At 48.2% G+C, this 22746-nt stretch overlaps 1 protein-coding gene across 1 annotated transcript; it reads left to right on the top strand.

Moving 5' to 3' along the window:
- The first annotated feature begins 611 nt into the window (after positions 1-611).
- Positions 612-21876, top strand: LCMT1 (leucine carboxyl methyltransferase 1). The gene is made up of 11 exons (XM_063143100.1): positions 612-775; positions 2066-2157; positions 2337-2458; positions 2969-3045; positions 7436-7497; positions 12013-12115; positions 14652-14772; positions 16409-16510; positions 16875-16966; positions 19099-19196; positions 21157-21876. The coding sequence occupies exons 1-11, from the start codon at positions 687-689 to the stop codon at positions 21177-21179; spliced, it is 981 nt and encodes a 326-aa protein (XP_062999170.1). The 5' UTR covers positions 612-686; the 3' UTR covers positions 21180-21876.
- The last annotated feature ends 870 nt before the right edge of the window (positions 21877-22746 follow it).

Below are 22746 nucleotides of genomic sequence, written 5' to 3'. Positions count from 1 at the left end.
TATTTCTGGGGATCACTAACTGCTAGCATGTCTGAGCAACCAAGCCCTGTTCTGTGCAGAACAACACTGCCCGAACTCGTAGATTATGACTGCAATGCACAATTACTTGGGAGCGGAGTCTCATTGTACCTAGTGTGGCTTACACCTGAGTAGGCAGATATAGGACTGCAGTGTTGGGGCGATGAGGTTTCACTCCCAGTATCTTCCCCGCGCTGCCAGAACAGGCCGCCCCCTTCATTGTACTCCAGCTGCGCACGTTGGATCCCTAGCCCGGGGAATCGCTATCCCTGGTAATAAAGGACAAACTACAATTCCCATAATACCCTGGCCGCTGTCGTCACTGGCTGCGTCGGCCGTATAGTTGTCAAAACATACCTTGACATACTCAGCGAGAGGCCGCAATTCCCAGAGTGTCGTCTCTGGCTCGTCTTGCCCCTGATTGGGTCCAGCTTGGAGTTGACAACGCCACTGGCCAGTAGAAGGAGAAGGCGTCAAGGGGGGCGGGCGGACGACCGCTGCCGCCCAATAGATGCGCTCTCGGCCCGGCCAATGGGCGGGGGCGTTGTTAGCCGGCGGGGCGGCGAGGGGAAGCTGCGCCGTTAGGGGCGGCTGAGGCGCCTGCATGGGCGGCCCGCGCTGCTCTCCCTCGTCCCGCCGCTGACCCCCGCCTCGCTCTCCGCCGGGCCATGGCCGGCACCTCCCGGGACCCGCTCGGCGCCGACGTCTTCGACGAGGCCGTGAGGGGCACCTGCGACGACGCCTCCCAGTGCAAGCGGTGAGGGCCCGGCGGCGGCGGCGGCGGCAGGGACCGACAGCAGCAGCAGCAGCAGCAGCAGCCCCTCCTCTCCTCGGGCCGGCCAGGCGCCTGCCTGCTCGCTGTGGAGCTCCAGCCGGAGCTGCTCTGAGGAAGGAGCCGCCCACGGCGGATTTGTAATTCCCCGAGAGCGCCCCGGCGGGATCGGACCCAAAGGTCCCGCTGCTGCTTTCTTTCATTTATAATCCCACCTCTGCTCCCAAGCAGCTCAAGGCTGTGTCTGCTAACCCCGTCCCATGTCATCCTCACAACAACCCTGCGAGGTAGGCTAGGCTGACAGAGTTACTGGCCCAGTGTCAACCAAGCCCATTGCTGAGTGGGGGATTTGAAGCTGGGTCTCCCCAGCCTTAGTCCAACGCCTCCACAGGAGGTGTCCGCATCCATGGCCAACCAGCTGCCTGCAAGCCAAGCAGGAAGCCAACAGCTCGCTCCCCCTTGCCCCCTGCTCCCATTGTTTGTCCCCAACATTTGGCATTCAGAGGTATAGTGCCCCTGAATGTGGAGTGCCCATTCATAGCTCTCCCTGGTAAATAGCTGGTGATAGGCTGTTGACCACAAACTTCTTTAAGTAGTCCTTTGCTGCATCAAACCAGAAGTTCTTCTAGTTCAGCTCTCTGGGCTTTGTAAACTGCCTGGAGCACTTTTGCTATTGGGCAGTATAGAAATGGAATGAGTAAACGAATTCTGCCTCATACAGGGGCCATCCAGATGCTCCATAGAAGCCCACAAACAGACCCCCTCTTTTGTTTGCTCCCAGCATCTGGTGCCCAGAGAAAGGGTACCTCTGAGCATGGAGTTTCCATTTAGCTTTCCCAAGAAGAGCTCTACTGGATCAGCAAGGGTTCCTCTAGTCCAGCCTTCCTCAACCTGGAATCCTCCTGATGCTTTGTACTACAACTCCCAGCATTCCCCATCAGCCCCAGCTGATGAAGTCCAAAATATTTGGAGGGCACCAGATTGGGGAACTAGTCCAGCTTTTTGCTTAACAGAAGTGGTCAGCGAGATGTCTCTGTGAGGTTCACAGGTAAGACCTGAAGATGCTGGCCCTTCCCTGCCAGATCAGTCCTTGAGTCTATCCATCCAACATCTTCAGCAGATACCTCCAGGAGGCTTGCAAGCCTGGCATGAAGGTCCTGTTTGCATGTACAGGTTATGGCAGCCACTGTGAACTTCTCTAATTCTTTGTAAGCACATAAGAATCCCCTTTCTGGTTAGCCTTGTTCAGATCATCTTTTTCTCCCCTTCGGTCAGATATGCTGTAAACATTGGGTACTGGAACGATCCTTACATTGAACATTTTGTGAGACAGCCGAAGGAAAGGAAGGCGCCTGAAATCAGTCGTGGTAAGTTTGTAAGCAAATAATGAGTCAAACTGTATATGTTCTTCATGAGCAGTGGGGTGGGGTGGGGTGGGGGGCAGAGTCTCTAATCTTTCTAAGAAAATTTTGAAGATGTACTAAGAATTGAAGTACATGCTACCTAATCATTATTATGCAATTCTGAAAATATTGTTTTTCTTTAGGATATTATGCCCGTGTCCAGGGAGTTGGGCACTTACTTAAGGCTTTCTTGCAGAAGACCGAATGCAACTGCCAAATTATAAACCTTGGTGCTGGCCTAGATACCCTGTTCTGGAAATTAAAGGTGAAATTACTTATAGTGGCAACCCAAGTGCAAACAAGGATTTCATGGCTCCGGGATGACCTCTACTGGTCACTTGAAAACATTTTTGTTTCTTGCCTTGTATTGATTGATCTAGGGGCAGTGTTTTTTCCCATTTCCATTGTGGGTTGTTCTGGGTTTCTTGGAAGTTTCTCGTTGAAGAGTTCAGTCATGGAGGATACATTCCTGAAATATGACCCATGCTAATATCCTTCCCTTGCATTTGCAGCTACAGGCAAGTTTAGCTCACGTGGGTACAGTTGAGGCCCAGTATTTTTGGCTTGCATCCTGCATGCATTGTCAGGATTCTACAGTTTAGAATATGTCCCAGAATCCTTTGCAGCATACAGACCTTCCTAGCATGGGTCCACATGGAAAGGGTTTCAAGAAAGTATAAAGCCTGCAAAACTAGACCTAGAGCAAAGCTGAAGAGCTGACTTGTTTGCATCCACTAGCTGCATCTTAAGCTGAAAGTCTGGATTTTTTTTTCAGGATGAGAATCTGCTTCCTAGGAAATATTTTGAAGTTGATTTTCCATCTATAGTTGCAAGGAAAATCCACTACATCAAGTAAGTGCATAGGTGTTTGTTGCATTTGACTGACTATGATTTCTTTGGCACTCAAAAATAGTCTTGAGTTCTGAAAAATTGTATGGCAACTTGAACTGGACTTCGAAGCATGACAGGAATATCTTTCTCGTGTTTTTAGCAGTAGGTTCTTGGAACAAAGTTCCAGCTCCTCTAGTGTTTGCTAGACTACAAATACATGCACAACACTTGTAAGGTTTAGTCCTGATAATAAGAGTCTTGTCTATTTAAAACAATTCCTACCAGCTGCTTTGTCAATTGCACTCTTACAGTGTAACCCTGTGCATGTCTGTTCCTAAATAGTGTGTAGTGTATGTAGGATTTCAGACCTAACCATTTGGTAAAGGGCTCCTTGTAAGTTTATTTATTTATTGTATTTTTATACTGCCCAATAGCCGAAGCTCTCTGGGCAATTCACGAAAATTAAAACCATTCAAAGAATAAAACAACTAGTATAAAAACATAATATAAAATACAATATAAAAGCACAACCAGCATAAAATCATCAGCAGTGCAGAAATACAAATTTAAAATACAAATTTAAAACAGCCAAGTTAAAATTAAATTTATAGACTGTTAAAATACCAAGAGAATAAAAAGGTCTTCATCTGGCGTCTGAAAGAATATCATGTAGGTGCCAGGCGAACCTCCTTAGGGAACTCATTCCCTAGCCGAAGGCCCTCCTCCTGGTAGCCACCTGCCTCCCTTCCTTTCGCAGGGGCTCATGGAGAAGGACCCCTGAGGATGACCTTAGGGTCCGGGCAGGTACATATGGGAGGAGGTGTTCCTTCAGATAACCTGGCCCCAAGCCGTTTAGGGCTTTAAATGTTAAAACCAGCACTTTGAATTGGGCCCGGACCTGGGCTGGCAGCCAATGAAGCTGGAAAAGGACTGGCGTGATGTGGTCTTGTTGTCCAGACCCTGTTAGTAAATGTGCTGCCCTGTTTTGTACCAGTTGAAGTTTCCGGACTCTTTTCAAAGGCAGCCCCGTGTATAACGCATTGCAGTAATCCAGGTTATGAGAGCATGGATAACTGTAGCTAGGCTGTCTCTGTCCAGATAAGGGCGCAGTTGGTATATCAGCCTAAGCTGATAAAAGGTGCTCTTTGCCACTGAGTTCACCTGTGTCTCAAGTGCTTCTGGATCCAAGACCACCCCCAAACTACGAACCTGATCCTAGCAACCCCAACCAGAACAGGGTGAACATCACCTACCTGGACAGACGAACCACCTGCTAACAGTATCTCCATCTTGTCTGGATTGAGTCTCAGTTTATTGGCCCTCATCCAATCCATTACCGTGCTCAGGCACTGATTCAGAACAGCCACTGCCTCACCTGGGTTTGATGAAAAGGAGAGGTAGAGCGGGGTGTCATCCGCATATTGATGACACCTCAACCCACATCTCCGGATAACCTCTCCCAGCAGTTTCATGTAAATGTTAAACAGCATCAGGAATAAAATAGAACCCTGTAGAACCCCATGGCCTAAATGCCATGACACAGAGCAATAATCACCCAGCACCACCTTCTGGAATCGGCCATCCAAGTAGGAGCGGAACCACTGCAACGCAGTACCTCCAACTCCCAGCCCAGACAACCTATCCAGAAGGATACCATGGTCGATGGTATCGAAAGCCGCTGAGAGGTCGAAGAGAATCAACGCTCCCCCTGTCCCTCTCCCAGCAAAGGTCATCCCACAGGGCAACCAAGGCAGTTTCCATTCCAAAACCAGGCCTGAAACCTGATTGAAATGGATGTAGATAATCCGTTTAATTCAAGAGTGCCTGGAGTTGTCCCGCAACCACCCACTCAAGCACCTTGCCCAGGAAGGGGATATTAGCCACTGGTCTATAATTAATAACATCCTCCAAGTCCAGGTTAGGCTTCTTCAGGAGTGGTCTGATTGCCGCCTCTTTTAAAGAGGCCGGCACCACTCCCTCTCTCAGGGAGGCATTTACAACCTTCTGGACCCAGCCAGTGATCTCTTCCTTATTTGATGTAATGAGCCATGAGGGGCGATGGGCAAATGCACAGGTAGGTGACCGGACTTGGCCAAGCACCTTGTCCACATCCTCAGGCCTCAGTAACTGAAACTCATCCAATAAAACTTGACCAGATGGCACTCTGAACGCCTCTACTAGTGGAGCTGCATTAAACATGGTGTCCAATTCATGGCGAATCTGAGCGACTTTATCTTCAAAGTGCCGTGCAAATTTGTTGCAGCATGCTACCGAGGGTTCCACCATCTCTTGCCCTGGCCCAGAGTGTAACAGGCCACGAAGCACCTGGGAAAGCTCCGCTGGACAACACTGAGAAGATGCAATGCTGGTGGAAAAAAGCTGTCTCTTTGCCACCCTCATCGCCACAGAGTAGGCTCGATAATGAGCTCTAACCCATGTTCGATCAGACTCAGCACGAGTTTTCCTCCACCTGCGTTCTAGCCGTCTCCCCTCTTGCTTCATTGCCTTCAGCTCAAGTGTATGCTAAGGAGCTGGCCGGGCTCTGCTCAGAGGGAGAGGGTGCTTGGGCGCGATCATGTCAACCGCCCGAGTCATCTCTGCATTCCACAGAGCGACCTGGGCTTTGACAGGAGCACCAGCCATACCAGCAGGAAAAATCCCCCAGAGCCCTCTGGAATCCATTGGAGTCCATTAGTCTCCAGAGACGGACCATTTTAATAGCCCCCCCCCCCCTTTGCAGAGGGGAAAGGCTGCTGGAAGTCTAAACCTCAATAGAAAGTGATGTAACCATGACAAGGGGGTAGATGTTCATTCCCCCACTTTCAGATCACCATCCTCCTGCCCAGTCGAGAAAACCAAATCAAGTGTGTGTCCCTTTGCATGCGTTGGGCTGATGACATGTTGAGACAGCCCCATGGTTGTCATGGTAGCCAAGAAGTTCTGAGCTGCCCCAGATACAGGAGCCTTAGCATGGAAGTTGAGATCCCCCAGAACCATCATCCTGGGGTTCCTCAACACCAGATCCAAGACAACTTCTGTCAGCTCAAGCAGGGAGACAGTTGGGCAGCGGGATGGGCGGTACACCAGCAGAATCCCTAATCTGTCTCGAGAACCCAACACAAAATAGAGACACTCAAGACCAGCCCTCGACGGATCAGGAAGCTTAGAGAGGGAGATTGTATTTCTATAGACCACGGCTGCCCTCCCTCCCCAGCCCTCAAGTCGGTGCTGATGCTGCACCGAGCACCCAGGAGGGCAAAGCTGGGTGAGAGTAGCCCCTTTCAGTTCACCCACCCAGGTTTCAGTGATACCAGGTCAGCCCCCTCATCCACAATCAAATCATGGATGAGGGAGATTTTATTTTGGACTGACCCAGCGTTCAGCAGAACCACCACCAAACCCGAGGGCAAGCTGGGAAGGCCGCCAGGAACCATCTAGTTGGGGGAAGAACCAGAAGAGGGGGTAGCTGTAAGAAATCTAGCCCCTCTTTCTGCCTTTGGAATTTGTTGTTTGTTCTGGGGCCAGAGTGCTGCAAAGTACGGATGGCTTTATCAAAGCAAGAAACCATGCCTTCCGTTTGTCGGTATGTTGGGCGAGTTCACATGTTATAGACTTGAGGTTGTCTACCTTGTAAAACTGAAGTGCACTGGGCTTTTTCGTTTTTGTTCTCGCATCATCCCAGAAATAAGGATCAATTGCACTTCTCTACAGTGTGTAATTTTAGTTGTAATTTCATAGTGAGGTGCTTCAAAAGCCCACTGTGAGATAGTAAATGGACTAAAAATCTTTAGATTAAGTAAAAACCTGGCAGGTCTGCAAAGCAAGTTTATAACTTGTGAAACAGCCCTTAATTGCTTTTATTGTTGCTTAATAAAGCAGGAACAATGCTTCACCTTAAGACATTGGCTGCACTGAAAAAGATGTCTGAACAGATGGTAGCATTCATTTTAAGCAAAACATTTTTACTTGATGCTAATGTGTAGAAATGGCTTCTGGGTTCCGTGTGGTCCAGGGGCTGCTTCTCATTAGTTTCAGACAGAGATTTCACTAGCTCAACACCATGCCTCTCTTAGAAGCTGGGAACGGAAATGTTTCTATGCCCCTTGAAGCCCTTCCCTGCTTGCCCGGCCTTTCCTGGCCAGCCAGCGCCACCTGTACAGGCTTCTCTTCTCTTTCTCCTGTTCTGCAGATGGTTGGCTCGGGGGAAATCCCTTCTCCGTTGACCGACACGGCACTGGAGTTCAGCTAGTTCTTTTTCTTTGCTGCACCTGCTCACTTAACATGCTCTGCAGTCAGGTCTAGTGGTCTCTTTCCAGTAGAGGGCAGGCACAACCACCTGATCTTTGCATGTTTCGTGAAAGATGATTCACAGTCTTTTTCTCCTTTCTTTTTTCTTCTTTCTCTCCCACAGATCAAAACCTCCCCTGTCAAAACCAATTATGGAAAGCCATTCAGGGGAGTCTCTCCTGCTAGGTGAGTCATCTGTAAAGCTGGCATTTCCAAAGCCTCTTACACTTCCTTGCTCCATTCTGCTATGTGGGCATGTTCTTAATATTTCAAGTAACATGCTGGGGAGGAAGAGGAGACTCTGTAGCCTCTTTTTTTGCCTTTCAACGTTTGCCCCTCCCTGAAATGTACTCGCACTCTCTTGATAAGGAACATTCGGGTTCTATTTACAACCACAAGTCTTTGCTGCTGTTTATGTGTTGCTTGGAAAGGGAAACCGCTGAGTGTAAAAACAGCACTTGGCCACGAGAGCTGTTGCCTTCCTCTGTTTCTTTTAACAACACAAGCCTTTTCCTGCATGCTGGTTGGGGATCCACTGTGGTGTCTTGGTGCAGTCCATCGGTTGCTACAGCTGCTTTATCTGCTGTTTTAATGACTAAAATCTGGCTTGTGATGCTAAATGACAGAAATGTGGAGAAATGGTCAATGGTATTAAAAGCCGCCGAGGGATCCAGGTAGATCAACAGGGTAGCTCACACCCCGTCTTTCACCCGGAGTATGTCGTCGGTCAGAGCAACCAAGGCTGTTTCAGTGCCATGCCCTGACCTGAAACCAGACTGAAATGGGTCCAGATAACCAGTTTCCTCCAAGAATGTCTGACGCTGCCCAGCCACCACATGCTCAAGCACCTTGCCCAAAAAGCTGATATTTGCGATGGGGCGGTAGTTCTCACAAAGCTCTAGGTCCAGGGAGGTCCTCTTCAGGAGAGGGCGCACTACAGCCTTTTTCAAGGCAGCAGGCACCACCCCCTGACAGTGAGGCATTTACCACCCCTTGAACCCACCAAGTCAATCCACTTCTGCTGGATCATTAGCCAAGATGGGCAAGGGTCAAGCTTACATGTGGTGGGACGGACTGATCCAAACATCTTGTCCACATCATCAGGCTGGAACAACTGGAACTGATCCCAGGAAACATGACCAGATGGGGCACTGGACACCTCCCCAAGCTCTGTGATAACTGAGGCATCAAGTTCTGAGTGAATACAAGTGATTTTTTTCCTCGAAGTGCCTAGCGAATTTATTACAGCAGATAATTGAAAGTTCCAATCCCAGTTTCTCTAAACCTGTGCCTGGTTCCAAGAGGTCTTAATCACTCGGAATAATTCTGCTGGGTGACATCTCGAGGATGAGATAACAGAGGCAAAGCAAGTTTTTTTCCCATCCTCACTGCCGCATAATAGGCACACTGAAGAGTTTTTGAGATCTTCAATCATACTCGCTCCAAGACCTGTGCCACCTGCAGTCTAGCTGTCATCTAGCCTGTTTCATTACCTGTACATCTTCTGTAAACCAAGGGGACTTACGGGCTCCACAGCACTGGATTCGGCGCTCAAGAGTAATTGTATCAATGAGTTTTCCCATCTCACCATTCTATAGTGAAACCAAGGTCTCGACCGAATCACCAGCCCTATCAACTGGAAAATCCTTTGGATTCCATAAGTCTCTGGGGGCGGACCATCTTAATTGGTCCCCCACCACTGCAGGAAGGATCTGCTACTAGCAAACCAAATTTCACAAGGAAATGATCTGCCCGTGACAACAGGGATGATGAAAGCCCCCCCCCAACCAGATCACCTCCCCCCATCCGACCAACAGTAAAAAAACAGCTCCAAGGTATGCCCTGCCACATGTGTCAGGGCAATGATGTACTGAGACAGCCCCGTGGTTGTCATGGTAGCCATGGTCCCGAGCGGCCCCTGTCAGGACAGCCTCAGTGCAGATATTGAGGTACCCCAAAACCACAGTCCACCACCTCTGAGACAACCCCAGGCAGCTCAGGCAGGGAGTCTGCTGGGCATTGGGGTGGGCGGTGCACCAACAGCATTCCTGTTCTGTTTCTTTGGCCCAGCACAAGGTACAAACCCTCGAAACTGGTGCTAAGACAGATGACTTTCCTTGTGAGAAATGGATGATGGCAACTCCTACCCCTGCCCCCACCCCCCGGCCCTCCAATCTAGGCTGGTGCTGCACCGAGTATCCAGGTGGACAGAGCTGAGGCAGATCCACTCTGCCCAGCTCTCATCCACCCAGGTCTCAGTAATGCACACTGCCTCCCCCCCTTTTTTTAGCTTAATTGTTCACTAAATACAAGTACAATAAAAAAAATTAAATTAGATTCTCTCTAGGGCATTTTCCAATGCAAACACATTTTTCCTATGTAATGAGCATAATTTGCATTGGAACATTTTCCAGAGCTTCGGTTCATAGGTGCTTTATATACCACCCCATAGCCGAAGCTCTCTGGGTGGTTTACAAAAGTTAAAAACAGTAAACATTAAAAATATTCAAAATGTAAAACCATCGAAACCATAAAACCCAACAGTGTAAAACTACATTCCAGGTTCTAATCGACTGCCACTTTAGGGTTGTGACAGAATGCAACTTGCCAGTTGGCCTGGTCCTTGACTCAGGCTTCTGCATGCCCTTTGGACACAGGGCTCAATATCCCAAGCCTCGTCTTTTTCACCAAAAGCTGATTGGCATCCTGGTCAGTGAGTAGGCTCTCTTTGGGGGTATGGGGTGGCTGACTGAGAGTAACCCCTCTAAAGTGTGCAGGAGTTGTATTTGGGAATTGTATTTGATGGTTTTAATTTTTGTGAACCGCCCAGAGAGCTTTGGCTATTTGGTGGTATAGAGATGCAATAAATAAATAAATAAATAATAAGCGGCCCTGCTCCTGTTTGTCTTCCCATCAGACTGGTAGAATACATCTTTTGCTCACCCTTGTCTCCAAGGTGGAGGTGGTCAGGGCGTGCTGAGGCTTCTTGATGTGGCTGTAGGAAATCAACATGTCTCTGTCTTCCTTGGCTAGACATACCTGGTGTGTTAGCAAGTGCTGGCTGTTCTTCCTTTTAGTTTCCTAAGAGGAAGCAAAAGCAAGCACATTTTTCCAGTAAATGTACATGATTCCTGCATTCATTTCAGACACACACACACACAGTCCTGTCTATTTGACTGCATAACAGGAGTTCTGTGCACAGACTCGATAGTCTAACATCGTCTCATGGGAAGTGACAAGATGAGGATGTTGCATTTCACCAAGCTCAAGCTTCAGTGTTGTTGCTGTTGTTTAGGCTGCCTCCCTGCCTCTTTTGAACACCCCCTCTCTTGACATGTCTGCTCTGCTATCTGCTGCTTCAGCTGATGGAATCTCCTCTGACATCCTTCTTGCCTTGGAGCATCTTTCTGTCCCACAAGCACCAAACTGTTTGGTTTCTTCCTGCTTCTAGGGCAGCATTCTCCCTTCGTCAGTCTAGAGTTGAGGCAGTTGGGGAACTAACTATCCTCAAAAGAACACCATGGTTCACATGTTACAGTTGCAGATTGTGGGTTAATTAACCCACAATTTGCCAGGTTGTGTACTGTGGACGATATGCTTCCACTTTGTCTAAGCAGCCTCTGATTGGCCCAGTCATAAGTTGCTGCGTGATGTGTGAACCAGGACACTTTGGGTTGTTTGTGGGTTAAACAACGCAAAGTTAACGTAAAAACAAATTATAGGTTAACCTTGGTTTGTTTAACCTACAGACAATCCAAAGTGTCTGGATCTGTATGTCATGCAGCAACCTATGACTGTCCCATTTGGAGGCTGCTTATGCAAAGAGGAAGGTTCATGAGGAGCATGGAACCTGGCAAATCGTGGATTAGGTAATTAATCCACAATTTGCCGTTGTTATGTGCGGATTGGGTCATTGTGTCTGCAGAGAAAGGACGACGTTAGTTTTCTCTTTGCTTTGCTGGTAATTCCCTTGGTGGGAACTCCTTCAGATTGAAGATCTATTGATACCTTGACCCTCTTTGGATAAGTGTTTTATGTTGGATGGCTTTTGGTAGCTGGGGCTAACTTGGTATTTGTATTTTTGTCTGTTTGATTTATTTTATATACACACATGTACTTTTAAGTGTTTAACAACCTTTGAGTTGGGGTGGGCAACAAATTGTTGGTAAATGGCTACCAGTTGTGGTGTGGACTAAGAGCTAACCCAATGTCAGCACATAATATAAGACAAGAGAGGGGGAATCCCGGGGGCTTGAAATCTAGGCTCTTGGGAATTTGATATTTTCGAGCCCTGCTAGAAGTGGAGTGCGCCAAATGTTGGGTTAATGAAACCATGTTTTTTAACATTCCTTTAAATGCCATCACCAGCATATATGACTTTTCAGGTGTCAACAAGATGGGCTTCTATAAAATAAGGGAAATGTTATGTTATTGCCATAATTCTGCCTGCCCACCTCTTTAAATTAAGCAATTCTGACATTGGGTTTAGAGCTTTCTCCTTTGAGAAATAAGGACGTTAAATTAGCCATTTAAATAGTTCTTCCAAAGTAATTAGTCCACAAAAGGTGCTAGCCTGTGTGCCCATATTTGATTTAGACACTAGTGGTAAATTTTCCCTATCGGGTTCCCTAGATGTGATTCTTACTAACCTCAAGTGAGTAAGCTTCAACAAAAAATGTTTAACTGCTAATTCTTCTGCAGATGCTTACAGCCTAGACTCCAGCCGATATGCCATAATTGGTGCAGATCTCCGAGACCTGCCAAAGCTAGAGGAAAACCTGAAGAAGTGTAACATGGATCCACAGTAAGATGGGTTTTCAGAGATGCTGTTTTTAAAACCTCTTAACTATTAATGTTCTTCCGAGCACAGAGGAGGAGAATTTTCATTAAACTTGGCTGCAAAGTCAAATAGAACATCTTTATGTTTCCGCTGGTCTAGTTTTGGGCCTTCAGGAAATTGCCTTTATTTTTCCTGCCTTGAGCAGGGGATTGGACTCGATGGCCTTATAGGCCCCTTCTAACTCTACTATTCTATGATTCTTGAAGGTTTTGAAGAGTATTGTGTTGTGGGAATGCAAGTGGCCAGATTGCCTTGATCATACTCAGCAGCACTCAGAAGATGGCATCTCTTTCTCGACTATATTTTGTAGAGTTTTATTTTTGTCTGTGTTAGTTATTGCTATAAGTTGCCCTCCCATAAGGGTGAGCAAGGAATCAAATCCTCCTTCTCAGTGCCGTTCCCCTGGAGAGATGTGCCCTGACTTCCAAAGTGCCAGTCCAAGGCTTGGGTTCCTGTGTTCTCTCTGAGGGCCCTGAGCAGTGTGGCGAGATTGTGCTTCCAATGGGTGCGCAAGCAACACACTGGTGGGGAGCGGGGTGTGTAGAGTACACAAGGGGTGCAGATCTGCATTGATTTGCCAAGGCTTTCATCCCACCAGATCTTTCTTGACTGGCCCACACAGCTTCCTTTAGTTTCTGGTCCTCCGTTTCCCTCTTTGCTCTCAATATTTAAAAGCAGCCCTGCAGGCAAAATCACTCAGGTGTCTGTGTCATGTCAATGGGGTTGGGGAGGGAGGGGAGGTCCTGGATTCCAGGGCTCATGAAGAGAGCAGGTCCAGCTGACCCGGACCCTTTCCATTGCTGCTTCAGCGTGTTCTCGGCTGCTGGCCCCTTGTGCTGAATGGCTCCATTGCTCTTGGAAAGGAACTGTTTTTTGTGCGTTTGGGTGCATTCTGGTTTGTGTGTAAAAGATTCCAGTTTCAGTTCTTGTTGTGCTGGGAGAAACTTGATCACTGAGTGAATGCTGCCGTCTGTGATGGTCAAGCCAATAGTCTGATTCAAGAGAGGGCAGCTCTTCTCTCTACTGCCCCCCCCCCCCCCGTATGCATATCCCTTATCACACTCCTGTACAATTCCAGGGTTAGGGTTAGTACCACCCCCACCCCACCCACCCTGGAAGGCTGCCCTTCATGTGTGGGAAAGCTTGTTGGAATGTCCACCGTTATTTTTCATGGTGGGGAGCAAAGCTCAAATTGCACCCATCTTTCCTTCTGGCACACCTGGAGCCCTTTGGTGTGACTTGTTCATCACTGGGTTGTTGCTGGTCCCTGAGTAGTGTGTTGTAGACAGTTCTGCTAGGCCCTGAAAGCCACTGACCCAATGATTCAGTGGTGGGGTTGTCAGTTTCAGATGCATTGGGCCTGTTCAGACAACATGCTAAGCCATGGTTAGGCCAGTAACCCTTTTGCAGCAAATGCTTAGTGAGCATGTTTATTCTGTGGTTATGTAGCCGCCATGGTTAGGGATGGTTCATACAACATGCATAATGTTTAGCTCCAAATGCGTAAACACCGTGGTTGAGTGTGTCGTCTGAACAGGGTAGCTTCCATTCACTATGCCCAGAACCCCTCACAGCAACTTCCCCAACCTGGCGACCTTCAGAAGTGCTTGACAGCAACTCCTATAATCCCCAGCCAGCATGGCCAATGGCCACAATGACTGGAAATTATGGGAGTTGCAGTTCCCAATACAACTGGAGGGTGCCAGGTTGGGGAAGGCCGCCTCACAGTTTCTTTTGTTAAAAAAGATTCATCCTCAGAAAGCAGTAAGCAAGATGGACACAAAATAATACCAAGTCTGCATCATAGCAAAAAAGAAAACGTGTCTTCTTGTCCCTAGTGATAAGAACATGCTTCTGTTTCCTTGGGTGTGTTTTCTTGGGTATTTTAGTGTTCCCCACTTTGAGAATTCATTTGCGTTGACAAATGAACAAGGAAACAAATGCAGTCAATAATGTATGGTGAATTCTGTGAGCTGGATAGGGATCTCTTGCCCATAAGCAGTTGAAGTTGAATAAGTTGCCTAAAGAGAAAAGCCAAAGATCTCTGCCTGAGGCAGACAGAGCTGTAGTATTTGTTTTCCAGAGCCCGGCTACAGAGGCTCTTTGCTAGGCAGGTGGTCGCTTCATGAGGTGATGCATAAGTGCTAGCGATGGGCATCTCAGCTTGCCAACTGCATTTTGAAAAAACACACTCAAGGGCCTTTTACATGTCCCAGCTGGGCCATAAGAGCCACTTTTCAGTGGGTTTCTCCTGTCATGCTTGTTGTCTGGAGTGCCAATGCCGAAGGAAAGGCCTTTACATGTTAGAGCAATGCTGTGGCATGAACTGGTGGAAAGCAGCTCCTCCAATGTGCTGCTGTAATGTGTCAAGAGGATCTGTGCCTGTACAAAGCCATCTTTCCCTTCCATGGACTTCATGACATTTTGGGTGCCGGAAGAAAATGAAAGCGCTCTGACCTTGTTCTCTGTTCCCCTACCGCTTTTCTTCCCAATTTAAAAGTTTGCCCACTCTCCTGATGGCAGAATGTGTGCTAATCTACATGACCCGAGAACATTCAGCGCGCCTCCTCAAGTGGGTGGCAGGCATGTTCCAGGCCGCCATGTTTATAAACTACGAGCAGGTAAGCTGCGATTCCTGGAGTGACAGGCGTTCCAGGTACAGATTCCCCCACATGAAATTCGCAAGGCTGCTCTTCTGGCCAGAATGACAACCGTTCAGTCACGTAGCTGCTTTGGATTTAGGGTTGTCTCTTGTCAATTTGCAGGTTAATCCCAAGAACAATGAGAGATCAGGGCTGCTTATGCTTGGTGAGGTTTTGTGTGTGTGTCCTCCTCCCCACCACCACAATACAACCGTGGTTCCTTCTGAGTGGGGTTAATAATTTTTTATGGAGAAGAATAGCTGCTGACTCAGAGGTGGTTGAACTCAAGGAAAGGGCATTGTGAGCAGTCTTATGTAAGCTTATGATATGTTAATCGCTTGACGCTTAGACATCGTTGGCAGCTTGAATGGAGTTGCAGGCCAAGTCCGCATGAAACGGAGAAACTGCTGGTTGCTGGGCGGGGGCGGAAATGCAGATGAGAGATTTGATACCCCAATTTTGTGCATGAATCCAGGCAGAGGCGGAAAAAGAAGCAGTGGGATAGGTTTCTGGTGATCCACTGGAACAAGCTGTTTCTGATCAGATTTCTAGCATTTTAGTGAAGTTTCCTTCACAGTTTCAGATCACAATTTCAGATCACTAAACTGACCCCTTTGGAGATATTAGTGGAGCGGCCAGCAATTCAGGGATTGCACTCTGCTGTTCTATGGACTTTATTTATTTATTTATTTATTTATTTAAAAAAAGCCAATTCTATAATTTATATCCAACCTGTAAGACAGAGCTTGAGACAGTATACCTAGGACAGGCAATGATTCCTCAATGGTGTCGTGGGTCCCACCAGTGCAGATTATATTTGGGGTAGGAAGAAACTAGACATCTCAGTCTTAAAACTGTCCATATTCTGCAGCCTGATGGAGTTAAGCAAATATGCCAGAGCTCTGCTTATTTCAGTTGTGCTAGGTGTGGGGAGGGTTGTAGAACTGAGCCCCCTGCCCCTCCCCTTTGTTGGAAGCCCTGTTTATTCCCACTCCAGTGCACGGTTCCCTCCTAGTGGTGCCTGAGATTTTGGAGGTCCAGTCCACTCGTGTCACAGTGACTGCTCGCTGGAGCTTGCTATCACTACAGATTAGGCAGGTGGCCGCCCTCCTGGCTTCCTGGCATCTATTGAACCGTTCCTTTTTCAACAGGCTTTACCTGGAAGGTAATCTAGTCCTCTGTATGAAGACTTGCTTTTGTACATCACTTAGAGATCTCTTTAAGTGATTCATAAATATTGCTAAATAAATAATCTCTCATTAGATGCCACTCAGGTGTTACTAAGCTTATATCCCCCACAGAGGGCTAGAACCTTATTATTTTATTTTATTTTTTAAAAAAGTGAAATGGAAATGGACAGTCTCAGGCTGCCCCAGATACCAAACCCTAGGCTTGCAAACCTCAAATGGGAATGGCAAAGATCATGTGGTAGGAAAAATGCTGCATGTAGATTTAAGGACAAAAGACTTCTGGGTCTGAAGTACTTTCTGAGCAAAAATAAAGGAGCGTGTGTGTCCGTGCGTGTGGATGCTCCCTGAGTAGGAAGCTAGTGAAATACCGGCCTTTCCAGCTCTGGTGCGGCTCCCTTTCAGCCACTTTTCTGCATCCTCTCCAGGTGAACATGGCTGATCGCTTTGGGCAGATCATGATTGAGAATTTGCAGAGCAGGCAATGCAACCTGGTTGGAGTGGACGACTGCCGATCTCTGGATACACAGGTTAGACAATTCTGGGTGGGAAGGGCTCCTCTTGGCTAGTCTTCCAGAGTGTGTGTGTGTGGGGGGGGGGTTGCGGGGGGGAGTTGGCTCAGATGGTAGGGCTTGCATCCACACTTGACTATGTCATTTCAGACCTTTTCCCCACACTTGTTAAGATTAAATCCTACAGTGAACTGTGTATTGCATTGTCCCTTTGCTGGGGAGAAGGAAATTGTTCCTGCTCCCTTAGTTTCAAGGCTATATAAGTACACTTTAAATTCAGGCTGGTTTCTGTTGGAAGGTGAGTGCTTCTGGGATTCAGAGCTGCAACCTTCCCCATCTCACCTGTCCTTTGTTGACTCTTCTCAATGTATTCCATTCGCAGAAGGAACGGTTCTTACTAAATGGCTGGGAAACAGTGAATGCCATTGATATGGTGAAAGTCTACAATCGCTTGCCACCAGATGATGTCAGAAGGTAAGCTCCACCTCAGTCTTACACCAGTGACAGCTTGCAACGCTTGCCTGTTAATTTTATCTATTTCTAACCTGCCGTTACGAAACAGCTTATACATTAAAAATTGAATGAATGTAGCTTCACGTAAGGGGACCAGCAAATACAATGAAATGAAAAAAATCAATGAAAAGCTTGGCAGATTAGGAAGGTCTTGAGGGGCTGCTTAAAGGTCACAAGAGAGGGGGTCTATCACAGTTCTTGAGGGAGGGAATTTCACAAGTTTGGAGCTACCACTGAAAAGGCCCTGATCCACCTTAGTGGTGGGCCTGATCTTAGTTCCAAGCAGGTTCATAGGGGTGTAGGTGGCCCTTCAATAAGCTGGTCCCAGACTATTCAGGGTTTTAAAGGTTAGAACTAGTACGTTAAATTGAGCCTGGAAACACGGGTAAGCAATGCAGCTGATGCTAATTTGGTGTGATATGATCAAACCACCAAGCCCCCTACAAATATTCTGGCGACGTTGACGTTCCAGGACTATTTTCAAAGGCATCCCAGTGCAGAGAGCATTACAATAGTTTTGGCCAGATATAGCCAGTGTGCCCCCAAAGCATTGGATTGAGTATTACCCCCAAACTGGAAGCGGAGCCCCTCCCAAAATCTGTTGCAAACCTCTAGCCAAATCACCAGTCTCCCCAAGCAGCTGTACTTCTGTCTTATCTGGTTATGTGTCATGTTGTTTGCCCTCATCCATCCCAGAATTGCCTCCAGACCCCCCGTTTAAGGTTTTCACTGCCACACTGGGATTAATAGGTGGAAATGAAAGGTGAAGTTGTGTGTTGATTATATGCTGTGACAGCTCAGCCCAAACCTCTGTGTGACATCTCCCAGCAATTTCATGTAGGTGTTAAAAGGCATGTGAGACAGACTGGAACCCTGAGGGTCTAGGGCCGTAGGACGGAATAGCAGGCCCCAAAGAATACCTTCTGGACTTGCCCCTCCAGAGAGGACTGAAGCCATTGCAGCAATGTGCCTCCTGCTAGGCAGCCCAGAAGAATATGGTGGCCAATAGTATTGAAAACTGCTGAGAGGTCCTGGGAACCAGCAGGATTGTACTACCTCAGCTGAATTGTCCACCACATAAGCTCTTAATGGTAGCATGTAGTAGCCATATGCAGCGCATCTGTATGCCTTCAGTGTTGCTTGTCATTGGTAGCCCTTTTTCAAGGCAATTCGCTTTCCTAGGGCTCTTGCCAAGTGCCTTTCTAGGGCAGCCACCAATCCTGGGAGTTGTAGTGGCTTGGACTTGTGGCTTTTCCTTTCTCTGACTATAGAAGTAAGAGCAGTTTATTTATCACATCTATGTCCTGACCATCCAAAGAGCGCAAGTGGGCAGGATACAAGAGGTTCTGGTTTTATTCTACCAGTTAGGTTCTGGGCAAAGTACAAAGTGTTGGTCATTACCTTTAAAGCCCTACAAGGTTTGGGTCGAGGTTACCTACTGGATCACCTTCCCCCATATAATCCGCCCTGCACACTCAAGTCCTCTGGGGAGAATTTACTTCCGTCAGCCAAAACTAGGCTGACAACTGTTACCCAGAGGACCTTTTCTGCCACCCCCAGACTGTGGAATGGCCTGCCAGAGGAGATTTGCCAGCTTAAAGCTCTCTCTGAGTTTAAGAGAGCTGTAAAGACTAGCCTCTTCTGGCAGGCCTACCCGGATGAATTTTAAATCTAAGAATTTTAAGATTTCCTGGTTGTTATTTTAATATTGTATCAGTTTTATATGCTCTTTTAATCAGTTGTATACATTTGATATATATTGTATTGTTGTACTTAATGTTCCCTGCCTCGATCCAAAGGGAGAGGCGGGTAAGAAATAATAACAACAACAACAACAACAACAATAATAATAATTGCAACAACCTTCCAAGGTAGGCTAAGATGAGTGAAGGTGCCTGGATCAGTACTGCCCAGTGAGCTTCATGGTTGAGTAGGGATTTGAACCCAGATCGCCGTGGTTCCAGTCAAGCACTCTAGCTACTTTGCTCTGCTCCATGGGCACGCTGCCTTGAAGGTGGTTCTCTGCAGGGGGTGTGTGTGTGTTTGTATTAGTGTCCGCTGCAGTCCTTCCTTTCTGCTGTCTTTCCTTCCAGGATAGAGGCGCTTGAGTTCCTCGATGAGAAGGAACTGCTTGAACAGCTCATGCAACACTACTGCCTGTGTTGGGCTACCAGGGACTCCCGGAATCTGGGTATGGACTCGTTGGCCGTCTTGTAAGCTGCTTGAGGGCTTGGCCATGCCTGTCTTGTGAGATCTTGGACATGCCCCTTACCTGCTGCGCTGGCGCGGGGTGGGTGGGGAGTGCCAACCCCACCCTTCCAGTTTGTCTCTCTGTCTGCTTTCCCAGCTGCCCCTCTGTGGAAGGGAGGGTGCTTGCCTACACAGCCACTGAAAGCCTGGCTCCTTATGTGGTGCTCAAGATCCACAGGATTGCCGACTGGCTGTGTGGGTCTGGGGAGATGCTGGGCTCTTTTACTCAAATGGTCATTGCCAGGAGCCTGCAGTGCAAAGGCGAAGCCGATGCTGTCTGGGCCTGTCATACAAGTTGGTGGTTGCTCTTCCGTTTTAAGCTCTACCCGCATTTGTGGGACATTCAAGAAGCAGCTAAGCCCCAGGATTGGTGGCCTCTGTGACCTTGTTCCATCAGAGACCACCTGATAAAAGATGTTCATTTCTGGGGCAGTGCTAATGTATTACTGGGTTCCTCTGAGAACAGGCAGGTGATCTTGGAAGAATATTCAGCTATTCCCTTCCTTCCTCCCCGTCTCTGGCAAATCCAGTTTGTTTTAGAGGCTCTCCGTATCTGGCTTATTAAAATGTTCAGTGTGCTTGATCACAAACACTCTGGATTGGGAGAAAGAGCAGATCCTGGCTTTGGGGTGGGGGTGCATGGAAACGGGGCTGCTCTTCCTCCTCCCCGTGGCCTTTCAACCGAGTGGCTCGCCCTGGCAGTGGGCCTGCCCTTTTGGCTCTGCAAGGTGAAGGTCCTGGCTGAATCCTCTATCAGCACTCTGAGCTGCTTGCAGCTAAACAGACCCCGGGGAGGGGGGGAGTGTTAGGAAGAGTTGCTGCTTCCACTCTGGCTGCGTTCAAAAGTGGAGCGATAAATCCCATTGGAACTGGGCTTATGGGAAGCTGAGCTTCCACATCAGGTCTTTCTCAGCAGTCCTGTCTGAAGTCTGTCATTACCTCTGCCAAACCACACTCTCATTTAGCAAGGCCTTGGAGCTGCTTCTGTGCCTCCGGTCCTTGGCTTTCAGCGAATGCTGTACCCAGAAGATGGAGGGGAGAGTGGGAGAAGGGGCAGCTGCTGCTGCTGCTGCTGCTGCTGCTTGGGGGTAAGCAGGCAACAGTGGCTCTGAGCGGCTCCAGAATGGCTCCACTGAAGGGGCCTTCGTGTAGCAGTTTTCAGAGGCAGCAATGGCTGCCTGTCACCACGAGCACTCTGTGCCGGTGCTTCCTGTGCTATTCTGGCTAGACTTGGGAGTGGCGCCGATGCGCTACCATTTGCTCATGGGCAGGGGGAAGCCCCGCCTGCACTCTAGGCTGCCAGGCGTGTGTTGCTTGGATGCTCACCGCCTTTCACTAGCTGCCACCTTTGCCTGTGACCTGGGGATTGAGCTGTGATTCTTGACGATAATAAAAAGGCACCCAGAGGGCGTGTTGTCATCCAAAAGGTGCTCGCTGGGCTGGTTCTTCTCCTCTGGAAGGGTCTGGAGGTCTAGAAGTCAGTGTCTTGGCCCTTAGTATGCCTCTTTGTTCAGAAGTTGGGAGTGCTGGAGACAGGGGTGCTCTGGATCTCTCTCTTCCTTACCCTGATGCCATTGGAGACCTCTTTAGTTTTCCTGCATAGTCTGCACAGCCTGCCTTTACAGCAAGGTAGGCAACTTCGGCAGCACTGGAAAATTAAAGTTAAAATAGTGGTGGCCGGAGTGGCTACAGAGCAGTACTAAAAGGGTCAAAAAGTCTTCAAAATGGCTGCTCCAGACATCATTTTCTTTTTAAAAATTAAAATAAAGCTTTTTTCTATTGGGGGTGGGATAGTAGGGGCCCACCGTGACCCAGCCCTGCTCTACATCTTGAGACTACTGATCTATCTCTTCCTGCATCCTGTTGCACCATTGTCTTTCCTCCTTTCTGTCTTCCAACAGGTCTTGCGGAGATTACTCTCTAATGCATTTGCTCTGGTGGAGCTCAGGGTGAGCCTGCTGCCCCTTGCTGGTGGGGCTCTGCATGCATCCACTCCCCGTCGATGGCGGCATCTTCCTCAAGAGAATGTGAGCAGTGGAGCATTTGCAGGAGCGGCCCTCTCCTCTCTCCTCCCTCCACTCCTGGCATCTTCCAACCTTTTGAATAAATGGTTTCCTTTTGTGAGCAGCTGAATAATGAGAGAGCTCTTCCCCTTTTCCAGGGACCTTCTTTTTGGGAATTGTTACGAACAGAAATGATTCGTGTTTCTCATGTGAGTGGATGTCTGATGTGCCTGACTTGCCTGTCCTCACTGGGGGCTGAGCACTGGACAGGGGGGCTGGCGGTGGGGGTGGCAGCAGGTACGTCTTGTGCTCAGCGGAGGCTGGAGGCTCTTCCTCCTCCTCCCCCCCCCCCCTCCCGGTCGTCTTGTGTCTCTTTTATCCTGTGGAATGTCGCCCCTGGTGTTTCTCCAGCCTCTGCTGCAGGGATGATTTTGTACCTTCCGTGTGAATCTGCTCCGCTGTGCCAAGGGAGAGCTGGCTGCCTTCCAGGAGGAGACTGCTGCTTGCCAGGGCTGAGACCAGGAGCCCTGCTGTGTGGCTCCTCCCGCTCCTGGGCTAGTCTGAACCGCCCTCTTACCTTGGCTACAGCAAGGGTTAATAAATGGTGGGTTTTTGTAATGACGACGCGTGTCCCGCCTTATTTCGACTTGATTAGCAAGGAGTTGGGAATGTGCTTAATCCATCAGACCACATCTCCTGTTTGGCCAGTTGCCGTCATCTAACAGGCCATGATTTATTCAGTTCCTGAGTAGAAGGAATAGGTGCAAACCCAAGTGGCTTTTATTTATTATTTATCCTTAGCAGTTATATACTGCCTTACTGGCTAAAAAGCCATCAAGGTGGTGTACAATTGATTACAATAAAAACAAGAACATTAAAAACAGTAAAACAGCGACATCACTTAAAAGGCTAAATAATGGTGCAGATTTTAACAACAGAGCAGGTTTGTAATGAGGCCGGTCGTCCCTTCGGCAGCCAGGTTTCGTTCGGGTGCCGGATGTGCCGGTTGTGTAGGTCCAGTCTCTGCAGTCCACGTGGGGAGTGTTTCCGCCTCCATTTGCTCCAACCCAGGGAGAGGGACAATTACAGGGGGAGGTTTCAGTATGGGGGAACAGAGGGGCCTACCGTACTGTGCAGGTCGAGTAAGTCTGCTTTCAATATCGGGGCGGGGGGGGGGGGGGGCGGGAGAGGTTTCAAATAACAATTCTCTTAGTTGGTATAATCACGTTTCTGCTTTCTGCCACTTTCTGTTTAGATTATGGTGCTTTAAAAAAGATGTTTTAATTAGTATTTAACAAATTATGTCCCAGTTTGTCTAGTAAATAAACTAGCTAATACATTCAATAAAACAATACAGTACCCAACATAATATTATCTTCATTCGGCCATGGAAACTCACTGGGTGACTTTGGGCCTGTCACAGACTCTCAGCCCAACCCACCTCACAGGGCTGTTGTTGTGAGGATAAAACGGAGAGGAGGAGGATTA

The sequence above is a fragment of the Elgaria multicarinata genome, chromosome 17 (assembly GCF_023053635.1).
Source record: "Elgaria multicarinata webbii isolate HBS135686 ecotype San Diego chromosome 17, rElgMul1.1.pri, whole genome shotgun sequence".
Classification (NCBI taxonomy): Eukaryota; Metazoa; Chordata; class Lepidosauria; order Squamata; family Anguidae; genus Elgaria; species Elgaria multicarinata.
The sequence above is the reverse complement of the archived record's forward strand: the minus strand, read 5'-3'. Positions and strand labels throughout refer to the sequence as shown.

What these genes read in the sequence shown, in the direction of transcription:
- LCMT1 (XM_063143100.1), top strand. Translation starts at nt 687, where the DNA reads ATGGCCGGCACCTCCCGGGACCCGCTCGGCGCCGACGTCTTCGACGAG. An exon ending in CCCTGTTCTGGAAATTAAAG is followed by an intron (nt 2,459 to 2,968) that starts GTGAAATTACTT and finishes TTTTTTTTTCAG; the next exon opens with GATGAGAATCTGCTTCCTAG. An exon ending in TGTTTATAAACTACGAGCAG is followed by an intron (nt 14,773 to 16,408) that starts GTAAGCTGCGAT and finishes CATCCTCTCCAG; the next exon opens with GTGAACATGGCTGATCGCTT.